This window comes from Epinephelus lanceolatus, chromosome 18 (assembly GCF_041903045.1).
Source record: "Epinephelus lanceolatus isolate andai-2023 chromosome 18, ASM4190304v1, whole genome shotgun sequence".
Classification (NCBI taxonomy): domain Eukaryota; kingdom Metazoa; phylum Chordata; class Actinopteri; order Perciformes; family Serranidae; genus Epinephelus; species Epinephelus lanceolatus.
In genome coordinates, this window is record NC_135751.1 from 21,985,636 (window position 1) to 22,003,376 (window position 17,741).

The 17,741-nt window shown below is 41.2% G+C and overlaps 2 protein-coding genes and 1 long non-coding RNA gene across 4 annotated transcripts; 1 reads left to right on the forward strand and 2 right to left on the reverse strand.

The window, feature by feature from the left end:
* Positions 1-96: 96 nt before the first annotated feature.
* On the reverse strand, positions 97-7,119 carry LOC117268671 (vascular cell adhesion protein 1). Its single transcript, XM_033645310.2, has 10 exons — positions 6,896-7,119; positions 4,032-4,313; positions 3,630-3,950; positions 3,233-3,541; positions 2,873-3,127; positions 2,222-2,548; positions 1,763-1,999; positions 1,453-1,674; positions 1,080-1,349; positions 97-913 (listed from the first exon to the last, which is right to left on the reverse strand). The coding sequence occupies exons 1-10, from the start codon at positions 6,960-6,962 to the stop codon at positions 723-725; spliced, it is 2,481 nt and encodes an 826-aa protein (XP_033501201.2). The 5' UTR covers positions 6,963-7,119; the 3' UTR covers positions 97-722.
* LOC144458575 (uncharacterized) lies at positions 7,107-15,612 on the forward strand. 2 transcript variants are annotated; one of them, XR_013487950.1, is made up of 3 exons: positions 7,107-7,226; positions 13,060-13,325; positions 15,488-15,612. It is a non-coding gene; the product is annotated as an uncharacterized LOC144458575 (long non-coding RNA). The 2 variants fall into 2 exon arrangements; XR_013487949.1 differs by lacking the exon at positions 7,107-7,226 and adding an exon at positions 11,749-12,086.
* On the reverse strand, positions 7,391-15,820 carry angptl6 (angiopoietin-like 6). The gene is made up of 6 exons (XM_033645312.2): positions 15,350-15,820; positions 15,123-15,260; positions 14,826-15,027; positions 13,082-13,275; positions 11,483-11,753; positions 7,391-11,392 (listed from the first exon to the last, which is right to left on the reverse strand). The coding sequence occupies exons 1-6, from the start codon at positions 15,818-15,820 to the stop codon at positions 11,208-11,210; spliced, it is 1,461 nt and encodes a 486-aa protein (XP_033501203.1). The 3' UTR covers positions 7,391-11,207.
* Positions 15,821-17,741: the final 1,921 nt, after the last annotated feature.

A 17,741-nucleotide genomic window follows, 5' to 3' on the forward strand; every position in this document is an offset into this window, starting at 1 on the left:
CAAAATATTGTGATAATGCAAACTCCGGCATTGACAATAATCAAAGCTAAATCTACCATAAAGATCATAATCATAAAGTACATTCAGTAAGCAATGGAGTTGTTGTGTAACTTTATTAAGAATAATAAAAAATGTAAAAACTAGGGTAAATTTCAAAGGCCAACAAATAAGAATACATGTTGTAACAAGTGCTACAAGTAATTTTTACATCTCTATTTTCTTGTGTACAGTATTTACAGGCCCACCAGGCACAGGCCCAGGGCCCCCCGTGGCATTCATTTGCAAAACATCACTCAAATAAACACATTTCGACCAGGAAGAGAGTCAAAATGAGCACAAAGAGACACAAAGAGATGCAAGGGAGCTGCAAAGAGACACAAAAAGTTGCATGACTACAAAGACAAGTTGCTCATATGTAGGAGAGGTGGTGGGACCTTTTGCATATTTGTGCCCCGGGGCCCATTGTCTCATAATCCGCCCATGACATAATACCTTCCGTATTTACTTTGCTGTTGAATGCACTATAAAGAGTTTCTGTACTACAAACAGACACAATAGACGCAGAATGACTACAAAGAGACACAAAACTGAGACAAAAATAACAACCACCACAAAGTCTGTGTCTTGCTCCCGTGTAGAAAAGGTGTAGGGGCCTTTTGCAAATCTGTGCCCAGGGGCCCATTGTCTCATAGTCCACCCATGCCCCTTCATCAAGTAATATCCTAACCTTGCACCCCATTTGACTGAGTAGTCATAGGGATAGGCCTATCTGAGCCATCAGAGACAAAACTATATTGTCCTTGCTTTTTCCGGTGGACATGGACAACAATCATGGCGATGATGATGCCGCCGACGATGATCAAGACAATCAGCCACCACCAAATACCTGCTATGGAGAATGCACTGTTTTTACCTGTATGACAAACAAGATAAAACAACATAAATTAAGAGTGTACTTCTCACCACTTGATGCCATTTTTTTTGTTGTTTTTTTCATATAACAACATCAACATCAGTTACCACTTTACTGTGCAGGCCTACATTTCCATAAGTGTTCTGCACATAGTCAATAATGATACCTTTCATCATCAGATTGACAGATCTTGTCACGTTCCCAACTTTATTCGTGGCAACACAGATGTAAACACCAGCATTGGTAGACGTGGCTCTTGTGACGATGATGCTCTTCTGGCGCCCCCTGGTGGTCTCCCTGACATTCACGTCAAAGGTGTAACTCCACTGGATCGAAGGAGGTGGGTTGCCCTCGGCACTGCAGTCCAAAGTCACATTTTCACCAGAGGTCACCTCCTTTTCGTTCTCAGAAGCTCCCTCCACAAACGCAGGAGCATCTGTGGAGAAAAGGGGGAAGATTTTAAAAGAAGATGCTGCAATTTACTGTCAACAAAACAATATACACAGGCTATTTATGTGACTCCAAATGCTAAAACTTACACAAAACATCAAGGTCGAATGTGTGGTTGGCTGTTCCATGTTTGTTGGTTGCTTCAAGTGAGTATGTTCCACTGTCATGCTTTGTCCAGCGCTGTGGGGAATCCATCTTTTTTCCATCCTTATGCCAGGTGATGATAGGCTTAGGTATTCCCATGGGTTCACACGGGACCTTACCATTCTCTTCAACCTCATAGTGTTTATCACAAACAAACGAAGGGCCGTCTGTGAACATTGTATCAACACACTTTTAGAATAAATAGTGGCAAAAGAATTAAACTTATATGCAATCAAGTAGGTCTGATTCACTCACATTCAACTGTGATATCGACGGAGGTGCTGTTCTTGCCAAGAACATTTACGAATTCAGCTGTGTACCCTCCCGATTGGGTCCTGTCGAGGGGCTGAGATGTATCCATCAGTTGTCCCTTGTGGTACCACTGAACAATGGGTGGAGGGTTCCCATCAGCTCGACAGGTCAAATTGTTTAGGTTGAGCTTGTGTTCCACACCAGCAACATTACTTGGACAATCTTGGATCAGTGGTTTATCTAAAATCAAACATCAGCATATTCATCAATATTTGATATTAGGGGTGTGTGGCTAGCAAGTTTAAAAAAAACTCACAAGCATAAATTAGGCTCGGGTGGTATCAAGGTGTTATGGTAGAAATCTCGGGGGAATCATTTTCAATAGAGCTTGTAGAATGTAGTGACCTTAAAGAAAAAAGACACCACCCAAGCCTGTTACAAATAGGTAAGGGGGGAACTCACAGTGCACAGCAGCAATGTAAGGTACTGAGGTTACAGTGGGGACGATCTCTGGTCCGTTTGGCCCGAGGTGCAGCTCAGCCTCACATCTGAACTGTGCTCCGTTGTAACCTCTCTCAGCAGTGACTCTCAAGGTGGAGGACACGTTGACTGGGGTAATACTGGTGTCACTAAACATTTCTGTGTGCACATTTTCGTTGTTGTGGTACCACTTCAGTTTGAGCTTTTGCACAGGAGCCACATTGAGGATGTCACATTTCAGCGTGTACTCTGTGCCCTCCATCATCGGCCCCTGATGCAACGCAGAGAGTGACACAGTGTCTGGAGTCTCTGCGAATAAAGCAAGGGAAAATAATCAGTAGGGGAAAAAACAAATGTGATGATTGCCCTAAAATTGCAATCACAACTGTATAAGAAATATGCATACACAAATGCTGTAATACTGAATAGGCCCAAAATGTTACTCAAATTAACATGTGACCAGGAAAAGACTCCAAGGGGTAAAAATGACTACAACGACAAAAGGTGGTGGGGCCTTTTGCATATTTGTGCCCAGGGGCCCATTGTCTCATAATCCGCCCCTGCCCATATTTACTTTAACGCTAGATGCACAGAGATGATATTGTACAGTACACTCTGTAGACTTATACTCACTGTAAAGAGTGATGGTTGCCGACAACGAACACTGGGAATTATCTTTCCGAGTGATGTAGCACAAAGGTTTTATGGTCCAGTCTTCCAGTTTTTTAACCATCCAGAGGACAGAAGGAGGGTTTTCAAGGCCTGTTCCTCCTAATATAGCCTCCCAGCCAATTCCGAAAATATCATCATCTGACGTGCTGCAGTTAATTGAAGCTGAATCTCCAAATTGCACCACGACTTCAGCAGGTGTCAACTCTAAGGGGCAAGCTGTCATTCAGAAGTAAGCATATTCAATCAGAGCTTCATTTTGCTGCACAATAGATATTTCTGATACCATATTAAAACAAACGTAAAGGACACAAGGATGTGTACCTTTTGGTGTTGATGGCACAGGGGTGGTGATGGCTGCAGGGGCTGCAGGGGCTGCTGCTCTGATCGTTTTGGTCACATGAACATGGATTTGCTTCGTTATGCTTCCCAGATAATTTCTCGCTGTGCAGTTGTAGGTTGTGCTGGTGGCTCCAGTGATGCTGATGATATTTGTGTTCTCTGAAATAACAGTCCCATCATGTGTCCAACTAAAGACAGGAGGAGGGCGCCCCTCAGCTTCACAGTGCAGGGTGACATTATCACCCTCATTCACAAAAACGTCTTCCGTTTGGTTCATGAGCTCAGGAGCATCTGAGGAGGCAAATGAAGGCTTTTCATTTATCCAAATATTAACAGTATTCAGTTTTGGGTATCTGGAAACAACAAAGTGTTTACTCACAGTTCACAGAAACAGGGTATGTGTTAGAAATAACAGGAGGTTGTGATCCATATGACCCAAAGTCTAGCTGAGCCTCACATCTGAGCTTGGCTCCGTTTTCATCTCTGCTGAGGTGCACAGCCAGAATAGAAGACTCATTTACTGGAGTTTTCGTTGTATTGGTGAAAGAGTCTGTCCTGATGGTTTGATTGTTTTTGTACCACCTCACAGTGAGGTTCTGAACAGGAGCAACATTGTCAACATTACACTGCAGCTCGTACGGTGTCCCTTCTGATGCAGGTGCATTCTTTGTAGGGAACAGGTCAACCATTTCTGGATTCTCTATCAAAACAAAAAGTAATAGATTAGTATTTTTAATCTTTTATATTGGCCTACAAAATATTCAGTTGAAATTACACTTACTGTATAGAGTGATTTCAAGGTCTTTGCTGCATTCAACATTGCCAGTCAGCTTTACTCTGCACTCTGTTGTTACATTCCAGTCTGACAGTGGCACTGACCAGGAGATATACTGACTGTCATATTCTATTTCAGAGACGTTATATCCAACCCTCCAGTACATCCCATCATGATACTCTTCTGCGCTGGTGCAGTTTACTGACACCGTCCCTCCATATTCTTCCAGAACCTTGTCCGGCTCCAGTGTGAGAGGGTTGAGATCAGTAGGGCAGGTACTGTTTGCATCTGTTGATAGAGAAATGGTAATGCCTTTATGGAATTTTAAAAGTAGACTTTGCTGCACTCTGGTGGCTCAGACTGCCAGTGCATGTCACTTATACTTTGAACTGGCTGAATTTTAGCTTACAGTATTCGTAACAGTACAAGTACACATACTTGCTCATCACATGTATCAAAATAGAATACAATACAATAATAGAAAATTGTGATTTCAAAATACAAAACTGCATTCTATACAAGCTGATATGGTCACATTTAGTCTCCTCGAGAGCTCTGACCTCAACCGCCCTCTAGGAGGTGGGAGGCTGCGAATTCAGCAGTGCATGCTGGGTGGTTTCTGTTCATCAAAGAGATCACTGACTGACTGAGTGAACAGCAAAGTGAAATACAACTGGGGGAGCTGAACAGTTAGACCACAGTGATGCACGAGTTCTTTCAGATGACAATAACACTGAGCATTTAGCAAAGGCTTTTTTCAAGAGCAATAAATATAGGCGTAGAGGAGTGAGCAGAGTATGATACAGGACAAGATAGTAGAAGAGACAGAGAAGCGCCACCCTCCCTCCGATACCAACAACAACCTCAACGATAAGGTATTCACCTTTGTGTATCCACTAACATTGCAGTCCAGGGAGCACAGATGAAACAAATTTTTCTGCAGGTTTCTGTTGATAAAAATGTCTTATTTGAGAATAAGTATATGATTTTTTTTTTGTTTAGCAAAATACAAATGAGAAAATACTCAAAAATAATAAGAAATCTGTATTTTAAATACATGTGATTGAAGTATGGTGCATCTATGCCAGTAATAACAGTCCTGATCTTCACTTTAAACATCAGAAAACAAGAATGATCCTCCTGTGTACAAGTCATACGACAGCTTATGATAAAGATTTGTGATTCAATGTAAATGGAAGGTCTCTTGACAAAAACACCTTGTTTCAGGATTGTAAAAAGTACAACTTTACATCACCTTTCAAATGTAGAAATACATATAAAGTTGAAGTTTCTGTTTTTAAGACTATAGATCTGCCACAATACTGCACATACACTTACTTAGTTGCACTATACACACTCTCACATACCTATACATTTTATACCGCTGTCCATATATATTGAATTTGTAGTGCACACCATGTTTACCTCAATATTAGGATTACTTGCAGTGAGCCTGCACTGTTTATTTTATAGTTATATCTGCACCGCCTACTGTAACTGAAGCACATGACTGTATGTCTTGGTGCACTGCTGCCCAACCTCAGGGTCCGACCCCAACCAGGGCTCCCAAAAGATTCACATGGAGTTACAAGGCTTTCTTGATTTTGATTTTTAAATGATTTTTTTTAAGTTTAGATTACTATCCAAGATTTCTTTTTTTTTTTTTTAATCTCACAGGGCACGACAAAGACCTGAACACAAGCTGTAATCACAGCGCCTTCACTCTCTGCCAAACAGTCTCGTCCTGCATTAGAAAAGTACAAATTTAAAACAGCCAAAGAGTTAATAAAACAATGGACGAGCAGATGAAAAATGAAAACCAAAAAAAAGTCTCAAAAAAAGTCCTTAAAATATGTCTGATTGTTAAAAATAAAATAAAATAAAAAAAATTCTGTAAAAGGTTCCTACAAATATCAGGAGAACTAATCTTTGATGCAACACTCACAGGAAGTGATCTACTCAAAATTCATTATAATTGCTTATTTTACACACACGTCCTGCAGTTAGGCATTTGGGGTAAGCTTATCAGTTGTTCTGTACTGTTACTGTATGCACTGAGTACAATATATACAATAGTCAGGGGTCGCCAGTTCACTTAATGTTAGAAAAGGGGTCCCGCAAGGAAAAAGGTTGGGAACCAGTGTCTTTGTGCATTCATATCTACCCTTTAATCTTAATTATTATTATTATTAATATATGTAACCACTATACATAGCTACATGCGTCTTCAGTTAACTGCTTTTTGCACGTCTTGTTAGATGTCTCAGTACCTTTACTCTGTGCAATTACAATAAAGCTGAATAGAAACAAATCTAAATTCTTCTAATACGTTTTATTTCAAAATGGATTCCATCTCACCACACCCATGCATGGTTTACACAAGTCAACTGTCACCAATAGCACAGCGGAAGTTTATTACCACAAACACCATAACACCTCGCCCTACTGCCACTTAAAATGTGAATGTTTTAATCGCATTTTAAAAAGTCACACTTTAAAATAATGATGTTAATGATTACACTGAAAAAAGAACATTGTTATCCAACTTCAATTCTTGCTGTGAATACTCAAAATAATCAAGTTAGAAAATTGGATTAACACAATATCTTTTAATTAAAAAAAAAAAAATATTTGTGTGTTGCTAGTTTGAGTAATTATTTAAAGTTGGTTAATAATTTCTTTTTCTGGTTAATCTAGCACACACTTTTTGGTTTCTTTTTCAGTCACCATCACGTGGAGATATTGAAACTACTGGCAAGCAAGAAAGTACGCCAGTATTTTAATATGTTTTATCCCTTAGCAGCAGCAAAAAATAAAGTCTAACATTTAATGCCCACATAGAGCTCCCGTAGAGCATCATTAACACTCACCACACAGTGAAATCATCAGCATGATGAGGCCCATCATCCTGAGAGGCAGTATGCTGGATGAACACATGGGAGGAAGGAGGTAGATGGAAGATGTGATGAGGTGTGTTCCAGGATGGTCCTGTGGCTGTCTAGCTTTAGTATCTGGACAGGATTAATCCTAATTCAGAGCTGACCCTGATGGTGAACTACCTGCTGCTCACACGATACACGAGCCTTAAAAAGCAAGCAAGCACACCAGGGGAAATTCAACGCCCTGATATACAGGAAACTGCCTACAAGCGGAAATATGACACCAAAACCACAGGTTTGTTCATCATGGGAGCAAACGTAGGTAATACATGATTCTCCTCCATATCTTGTGTACTCACTTTCTGTTTTTTGTAAAGTATTTCTTTAAAAAGGGAGCTAATTTGGCATATGTTTAAATTTGAAAAGCACACGGCAAATTGGAAAACATCAAATTTTGTCAGGAAATTGCAACACAGAGGACAGACATGTGGTACATGATATTTATTAAAGGGGAACTATGCCTATTTTCAAAGTTGATTCATGATATTGTCATGGTTTAAGACAGTCCAAAAATATGAGTAAACATAAGCAGCTCTCTTCTGAATCAAAAAAAACCTCAAGTGCTAAAACTAAAATTTAAAGTCTAGACTTTATATTTGACTTCATCACAAGTGTGAGACTTATTTCTCAGGTTTCTGGCCTTGTGAGAGTAGCTCATGTTAAACAAATATTGATTTAACTTTCTTAGACCATGGAAATAACATACTGGAATTCTTATTTAGGTGATGTTCCCCTTTTAACAGATGCACACTGGCTCAGCACTGTACAGGGATAACACTGAAACATATACTTAATTAAAGGACCCTGAAGCACCCAATAATGTAATAGTTTCCTGAGAATGTATGTAACAATGCCCTGAAATTGCACCTAACCTGATTGAAAATGAAATAAAAACACAATAATGTAATAACCTGACAAATTATGTTACAAACTTTCCTGACTGCAGTGTTAGTTTGACAGCTATTTTAGATTTAGCCTCATTCTTGAGACAAAAATGCTCATTAGTTTTAGTCACATTTTAGTCATTTTTATCATAGTTTTAGTCAATGAAAACTCAAAATGTTTTAGTCAAGGTGACAGGTAGTATAAAAATTTCATTTTGACAAATTTTTCTACAAATACAAATAATTTCAAAACACTTTCGAACTGTCATTTCTCCAGCAGTTTTTGACAGGTGTAGCCTCCTGAGACCTGACATTTTGTTTGGTATGCATTTTTAATTTCTCCTTCGGATTGGTAGGACCTGATGAGTATAAAAAACTAAACATTGTCAACAATAATAAAGTCCCAATGTCCTCATATGAAACAATAATAAAGTCCTACTGTCATCAAACACGACGGTAATACGGTCTCAATGTCCTTCAAATGAGTACTTTCCAATTAAGATTGTTACTGTTGCCAAAATTGGTAAAGTTTGTATGGTGTATCAAACTACATGTTATAAATCATAAATTAAGTTTCAACCATTATATCTGATCAGGTTTGGACGTTGTCAACTTTTGTGTCGGGGCTGGCTGCAGACTGACTTGGCAGGAATCGCTGCCATCTTGTTTTTAGGCTACATGGATTAGTGTATTGTGGTCTCTTTACCACTAGATGGCACAATAAAGTGTCCACGAAGGGGGACAACAGGTCTAAATTAAGCAGAATAAAGTATAAGGTCCGGTAAACCCAAAATAAGTAATCTGAGACAACTAGGATTTGTACCCAGGCTCGTTGTAAACTCAGATAAAAAACTTAAAACCTGAATTCTTTCTGCAACATGACAGTCTGGAGGTTTAAACTTGTGTCTTCTCATGGAGTTGGTGAGTAAAACTAAATTCTTATCTCCGTCAGAGAAAACTCTGCTAAGTTCATAACTGAGTCTCCTACCTGCTTGTCAAACAAACAGCATCCGACCATAAATCTTCCTGAGACAGTTCGGACTGAGTGGAGTCCCACAGGGATCAGCTGTGATGTCTCGTGGCCAGTGGCTGCTTGTTCCGCTGCTATTCAAGGGCTAACGGGCAGAGCTGCTAACAGCCACCACTGCAACTAAGGAACTCCACAGATCCATTCAGCAACTCCACCACCCACAGTCAGACACACACAGCTGATTGTTTACTGCTGGATTACAACTCACATCTCCCACCAAAAGCTGAAGCTGCAAACCCACAGGACAACCCTCACACAATCCAGCCCGACCAAGTTATAGCTTAAGAAAAGGAAAACTATTGGACATCTACTACAAAACCCCCCCAAAAAACTTCAATGCTATTTGGCTCTAAACAGACAGTACACGATGGTAAACTATCTGCCCGCTGTGACAGATCAGAAACTGAGAAACATACTATGTACAGACTCAGTGACCACATCCTGATTCTAGAGACTGGCAGACACAGGCAGACCTGGCTGCCTGGAGAAGACAGGCTGTGTCAGTTCTGTCCTCAGAGACAGGTGGGGGATGAATGGCATTTTGTTTTCATCTCCATGGTAATGGATAAATGAGTAAGAGGGTCATAGTTCAGGGTGTAACGTTATGAGGAAGTAGTGGGTGTTTCTCAGAGTCAAGGATCCTTCTTTGGCATGAGTCCTTCCAAGGTTGTCCTTCCTAACATCAAGCAAACACACATTGGAACAGGCTAACAAGTGTCCCCAGGTGTGCGTCATTAACCCTTCAGCAGACTGAGGGGGTTTCGGGGTACTCTGATGACTTTGGCACTTTCTGATGTTGTTGTACAATTTTAAACAAATGTAAGCAGTATTTTCAGAGTGAAAACTGACTTTTAGGGAGAACATATCAATATATTATATATAAGTCAAAAACACTTAAGCACTCCATCTCTGCTGTGAATGACTAATGACTAACCAAACTTTTATGTTTTATCTAAGATCACATTGTTTTAAAAATCTCATTATTTGGCAGTGGACACATTGGAAAGTGTAAATTCTGAGGTTTCTGTCAATACTTTTTTTCATGCTTGTATGATTAAAAACTCGTGGCGATATTAATCCAAATAAATGACATAGTTATCTAAATCCTGCCGAGCTTCGCTGGTGCAGGTTTCACTTCCAGCAAACCGTATGCAAAGCATTGTGGGGATTTTATACCCACTGAGGATACACACATGCATCCTCGGAATTTCTCTGAAAGAAGGACTCAGTCCTTGGTGAAATTCAGAAGGATCCTTGACATTGGAACAGTCCTTCGTCGGGGGTCGATGACATAGCCTCCTTGAAATTTGGCCGTTGGAGGAACCTTCCTTGACTTTGAGAAACACCCAGTGTGTACAACAGCATGTACTTTTTAAGGGCAGCTGCACGTACTAAGAGTAGAAAGAAAAAGTATGCGATTCAGCATACACCCTGAGTATTTTTGCTGGCTAGCAGAACATCCTGGGGCAGAATATTTACCGGAGTTTGCCAGGCTGTTGCTCACGCGGCATTTGAAGATAAATGTCCGCTCTCAGTTTCCAATGTCTGATAGTCGACCATGAACATTTTAATCACGTCTCGTCTTGTCAACGAAAATGAAGCATAGATTTTGTCTTAGTTTTTATCATCAAGATCTATTTTTAGCTCGTCATTGTCTCGTTTTCATTATGAAAAAAAATTTCAGTCATAGTTTTCACCAACTAAATTAACACTGCCTGACTGATATTGTAATATTGTTTTTTCCCCTATGTAGTACCATACAGGTGGGTCATTTTTAATGGTAATCAGAATAATAATTTATAATAATAATTTTAATGGAAATAATTTTGACAGATAATGTAAGTGGCTGTTTTGCCTCCATTGCTCGTTTGCGTCTTCTGGTGGTGTCTTATCTCAGATCTACTCTGGTTTAATGATAAATCGTTACACAACAACCTATCAGCAGGGCTATGGGCAGGTTCATTCCCAGCTGATTGGGATTTTGCTAATTTACCATCTTTGCCTGGTAACAGTGCACCAGCCCACCTGTTGTAAATTTCAAATTCTAATGCTAGAGTCCACTTTTCTAAACATGAAGTCAGTGTTCAGTGTTACTGCCAACTAAACGGCTAACATGACAAAATTATTAAAACATCCGTTTAAAAAAGAGACCCACCTATAGGTCATTTCATTGTCTGTAAAAATGGTTTTAAAATATCAGTCAGCATTATATTACATTATTGGTCAAGTTATTACATTTCAATCACATTAAGTGCAAATTTCATCACATTTTCAGGAAGTTATTTAATTATTGGTTGCTCCATTCTCACACGTCCACAATGCTAATATGTTATGAGGGTTTGATCATCATGGTAACTCGTTTGAGAGAGTAGGACCCTCCGTGGAACTCCGCCCAGTAGACTCCATCCTGGAAGCGGCTGCGATAGTGTCCGCCCCGATACCACACACCATTCAGATTGGAGTGGGCACACATGTGGTACCACCAGCCTCCTTTCTGGTAATGTGCGCAGTTGCCTGATGACACAACATAGGAACAGGCTTACTGTCAGAAAAAGTCAAAACACCAACAGAGAGCTATAAAGCAGGACGAAGGGGAGAGCAGACCTGTATAGCTGTCCTTGTCTCGATCCAGAGTGGTGAAGGCCTTGTTGTTGTGCCATGAGAGGGAGTCCCCTGCGTTGCCGTGGTATTGTCCCAACCGGAGTCGGTACCAATCACTCTCCGGTTCCAGGTGGAAGCTGTCATACTCAGCAAACACCTGCCGGCCCTGCCAGTCCTCCATAGCCACCCGTAGCTTATACTGGGCTTGTTTAGTCAGCCAGTAGAGGTGCTCAAGGCCAAGCCAGTACTCCCCGTCTAGATTCCCAAAGCCTTGCTGCAACACACCAACACATTCTCTTTAATGAGTTCCTCCAGTTTTAGCCATGCTCTAGAGTTGGCACTGTCAGTCAGTCACTTTGTTCGTCACTTTGGCTGAAAGATTTTATCAACTATCAGATGGATTGCAATGACATTTTATTCAGGGGGCAGGAGTTTTTACTTATCCTGTGAAATATTTTGGCATCTACTGAATGGATTGGCACAGAAATTGGTATCCTCCCCAGAGGATGACTCCTACTGACCCTTGGGATCTTCTGACTCTTCCTTCAGATATCCAGCCTTTCAGGAAATGTTTCAACAACATTTGGATGGATTGCCAAGAAATGTGGTAAACATGTTCCCTTTCAGGATGAACTGTAATAGCAATTATGATCGTCTGACTTTTAGTCTAGCCCCATCATCAGGTCAAAATTTCAAACTGTCAGATACTTTGGTTTATGACTGAAAACCTGCAAAACTAATGGCATTCCCATCAGCCTCTGCTGTACCTTGTTTGGTGCTAATTATCAGATGTTAGCAAACACGCTAGAGTAAGATGGTGAACGTGGTAAACATTATACCTGCTGAACATCAGGGTGTTAGCATGGCAAGGTTAGCATTTACCTCAAATCAGCACTGTGCCTTAGTACAACCTCACAGGGCCTGTTTATACCTGGTATTAACATGCGCCTTGGGTGATCTGACCACAAGTGGATGGTACTAAATGCAAGTGTGAGCAACCACTAAAATATATTGTTATCCAATCACTCACTCACTTGCCGAGGTAGCCTGGGACACATTTGACCTCATAAATTTATACAAGGACTGTATCATCAGTGCAGGACGTGGTGGTTGTCTTGGTGACAGCATGCTAACACTCTAAAACTTGCTCATTTAACGACGAGTTGGATCAAGTGTTGCATGACTGCCCTTAGTTTTGCTCTACAGAGGGAGACGTGGTGAATTCTGCTGACAGTGATATCTCCAGCTGTCTCGACACAACCACTTCTATAACTGGCATGCATACTAGCAAGTAGCCATCAAGAGTATGGACGTGATAACTGTGCACGGGGCTTTTGGGTCTTCTAGCGTCAGTGACGTAGGCATTAATGAAATCTGAACACAAGTGGTCAGCTGGAGACGCATGATAGATACAGATGTGAATAGCAATGTTCTCAGCTGTCCAACTTACATCCAGATCACCAAAATGTGAGTTAATACCAGGTATCAACGGGCTGATGGAGCTGCTAGCATTACCGTAGACTTCTAGTCTTTTTTCTTCTATAAATGAACAAAATAAAGAGCCTCAGTGTCTTTTGCAGACTTGCAGCTGTGTGTAATCACCTTATACTGCTCCCAAGTCCTGAAGAAGTTGACCGACCCATCCTGTCTCCTCTGGATGACCGTCCACCCTCCCTGAGCCCGACTCTGCTCACACCAGGCCTGCAGGAGGCGATTGGCACTCTGTGGACGGAGCAGGTAGATCCCGCTGGTGGTCTCACCTGATTCGAGCACATGGTGGCAGTCCCGCCACGGCCCTGAGATGGGAGAAAAGGAGTGAGAATGGATCCTATTGGAGCCATGATAAGTAAAACAATATGCAGATATACAGTATTAGGCTTGGGCTGTATCAAGGTATTACAGTATACCAGGGTATTTAGAATAATTTCAATACCTTCAAAAATACAGATGCCCCTCTTTCTATTAAACTGATACTAAGACGCTGTGGTGACGCAATGTATTATAGCACACAACACACCACCAGAAGTCAGTCTCCACTGAGAGGGAGCTGAGCTGAGAGGGGTAGTGGCTACAAATGGTGGGGATAACATTACAGGACTTGTAAAAAGCCAGCAGGGAGGGGAGACAGCAGGGAAAAACAGCATGAAGTTATCCAGCATATTTTCACATCTAACTGTGAATTAAGGGTTTATGGCGACCAAATCAGAGATAGTAATTGATGGATCAGTGGAAAGACTAACCAAGACAGTTTGCTGTGAGTTTTGTTTCTGCTGAGTTTGATCGAGTGTGTTTTATGATGAGTTAACAAGGCAATTATGTTGGTCTTAGTTCTGTGAAAGAGAGAAACTTAAATTCAGAGTGTACAGTTGTATTTTTCTGTTTAGTAAGAAAACAGGTGAAAGAAGGTTTTCTTTCTTTATATTTGAGATTGTGAAATGTTGCAAACTTGGCCTTGTTTCCTTTTACACAAATATATTGCATACCCCGCTAAAATGGCAGGAAGGTATTAAGGTATTGGTATCTCATTAGTCAGGGATCAAGACAGTTTTCTGATCGAGGCATAATGAATCTTATCAACCTGTATTTTATTTATTTTGTCCCCCGATATGGAGTTACTTTATTTTGTGTGGAACTCACTATTTAACTCCGTAGTGACAGTTTTGAAAAGCACAAGGGTGCCGGGTACAGATGGTTTTGGTATTCTGTTTGTTTTAACATCAGGTTGATCACAGGCACAAATCAACTCCAGCTTATCTTTTTAAAGCTGAGGAATTTTTCTCCCAACATATGTTCAGTGTCTCATGTCACAGCGATAAGAGGAACATAGGAATCTGCACAGAGAAAATGTATACATGGAGGAAAATCTCCCACTCGAATGCCTAATGGTCATCCCTGACAAGAATTTGTAGTCCACGCTGAATCACGTTCACAAGGACAAGATGTGGCAATGCACGGTATTTCATCAGACCTTTTAGCAAGAGTTGAGTCACACACACTCACGGTGGAGTCACTTTGGTTCTGCTGACTTGTTGGTAAGACTGCTCAAATCCCCTACTCTGTCATTTTGAGCATTCCAGTTGCACAACAAGCTCCAACAAATGCTGTGATTCACGAGTGTGTTTTCATTATAAAGTATTCTCTGTTCTGATAAGAGCTGCTGGCTGTTTTTGACATTGTTTAGGCATTCCCAGAGAGATAGGGCTCCTACCAGCAGGTCACTGACTCCCTCTGCTTCTCCTTATCTAAGCAGCTAAATAACACTGAGAAAAGATTGATAAGCGTATACACACAAGATTATGTCTCATTGAGTACTTCTGCAATAAGATACTCTTAACATTTGATGTACCTGGGGTCTTTGTGACAGGGAAACTAATGTAAGGAGGGTCTGTAGTGGTGTTGGCTGTGGTGTTGGGGAGGGAAGGAAGTGTTTTTTCCTGCTGTGGTGGAAGAGCACTTTGGTCCCTTTGAACATCATTTGTCATCTCGTTGGCTTCAGAGCTGTAATTAGGATGCACATTAGACTGGGTTTTTGGTGGTTCAGTCGTCACCTGTCCAGACCAACACAAAACAACACACCATTCTCAGTTCAAGTGCAAAAACTCAGCATAAATTTGCAACACGCAGACTAGAGTTTGTTCCCTACCAGAGCAGGCTGGGTGGACTCCCTGCACTGGCACTGCTTCTCCAGACGGGCAATAAACTGGTTCTGGGAGCTCATCATGGACGTGAGGGCTCCATATTTCTTCTCCAGCTCCCTGTAGTTACTGGAGACCTGCAGTGCCTGACATGTTGCACCACCCACAGCAGTCATAGGGATGAGTTTGATAACAATTGAAATGTCTGTGACAAGGACTGCAGTTGTCTGCTTACCTGTGTTGTAGCATTTAGCAGGAGGTTCTCCACCCTTCGCTGCTCCAAAGCCTGGTCTTTCTTATGTATGACTTCATGTAGAAGCTGGGCATAGAGCTGGGCAATGCGAGAATTCATGCTGTTACTCTCTTTGCGCAGGGCTCTTACTTCCATGGCAAGGGACCCTTCCTGCTCCAGCTGGCCTTGGAGCTTCTCCAGCTGCTCCTGCTGCCGCCTGAGCTCCGCCCGCAGCACTGCAACCTCTGACTGGTTGATAGAGGCAGACTGTGTGTTCAAACACAGCGCACCTGTCAGTTTTTGCTGTGGGACAATGAAAGTGTAGGAGCAACGGCCTCCTTTTATATCTGAAGACCGGGATGAACGTGTCTGAGTGTCCTCGCCATGAGCCCCCTCCTTCTTCCCTCCTGCTGCTGCTATGTCCACACACAGCGTCAAGAAAAGAGTCAGACCTATTGTCAGTGTCTTCTCCATGAAATCTGTTTAACTCCTGAGAACACCCTGGCAGCAGAGGAGAGGACATGATTAGAATCACCACAGCAGTGACAGCACATTGATCACAACTGATACCAAGTCTTAAACTTTGTTTTTAGGGAAACAGTGTGTTGTGGGTGTTGACTGTTGACAGATGTTTCCTTGCATAGTGAGAGTACACACATCTCCTCCTGGCTGGAATTTATTAGCAGGTCAACAGTGAAAGGACAACAGTCAACATCAACCAGCCAGAGCAAACACACCTCCATTTCATGGTCAACAGTAGAGTTAGCTCCACATCCAGCCACAACAACCAGGGTCAACACCATAAACACATGAACCCAGATAGGTCAATATGGACATCTGACACAAGAATCTCCTGTGTAACTTTCTCACTGGTACCAAGAGTATATGTCTACACTTCAAATACTTTTTTTCTGAATTAAACAACAATATTCTGGATTGTATATTGATTAAACAAGCTAATGAGTTATTTGAACAAGTGTAACTTTGGATAATCAGTACATTACCAGTGCATTTCTACATTCAAATGGATGATTTTAACTCACCGTAGCAGATGAAACGTGTTCAGGATGTCTATGTTCTGCTCCAGTGTGTAGCTGCAGTGCACAGATGTAAAATAAAGGCTAACGCATCTTCAAAAATCACATCTTCATGGATCAGGAGGAGTCACATTAAAGTTTCTTCCAAATTAAAAGTCGCCTGTGGTCCTCCGTAAATGTTTAAATCAAGATGTAAGAAATTTGGTTCCCAAATAAATCTCAAAGCAACAAAGTTTTATCAGCAGCTAGACTGCCTCTTCTTCTCCGGAGGTTCTGTCTCAGGATCTCTAAAGAGAGAGACAAATAATTACAAACTGGGGGAGGTGCCGCCTCCCAGTACCTGCTGTTTAGCTGGATGTCTCCTCCCTCTGCCATCAACCTGCTGTCCTGCCTCAGACCCTGTCCAACAAGCAGCTGAAGTAGTGTTGTAGTTGAATGCAGTGGTTTAACACTAGGGCTGCAACCAACAAATATTTTAATTCATCAATCACTTGACTTGTCTTTATTGTGTCTGAAAATAATGAAAAAATACCCAGAGCCTGAGGTGATGTCCCCAAATTTCTTGTTTTGTCCGACTTACAGCCCAAAAAAATCATTATACATGACAAAGACAATCATCAAATTTCCACATTAGAGAGGCTAGAAAGAGAAAATGCTCTGCCTTTATACTAGGAAAAAAATATCAAATGATAGTAGCGGATTAGTTTTCTGTTGATTTATGAATTAACTATCTGTAGCTTGATCCATGATCTCCCTGCTAGTGTGGGTTTGCTTCAGTCTGTGAGAGACGCTATCCTTTTACTAAATTCTACAAAACATTAAAGCTACAGTTGGAGGTTTTACGAAAAAAATCTTTTGTCATATTTGCGGAAATTGTCACTATGTTCACAAGGCATTAAATGAAACAGATAACCTGTGAAAAAGTAAATCATACTTCTCTGCCTACTCTATTGCCTTCTAATGGCCTTACTGCATGTGAACCAAAACAACCAATCAGAGCTGAGGAGTCTCTAAAGCAGCTGTCAGTCATGTCAATCACTGCTCCTGAACTGAGGCCAAACTGACAAACTAGGCAGCGCTGAACAAATATGAATCAAGATTCTGTTACTGCTTCGTCCATTTCTCACCTTAAATGATCTCGGGGTCATATTTTAGTGTCCTATTTAGCTGTAGAATAAGAACGCTGGTTTGGCCAGTGGGCGGTGCCTGGTACTTTGGTAGACCTCCAACCAAGTGCTGAAAGATGAAGCCAAAAACTGCAGTTCTTTTAACAGCCAAGTTGGCTCCAGAGGCAAGTCAATCTCTATAGACCCCTGTGTTATAATGCCCAAATTTACAGCAGAAATAAACATGTTTAC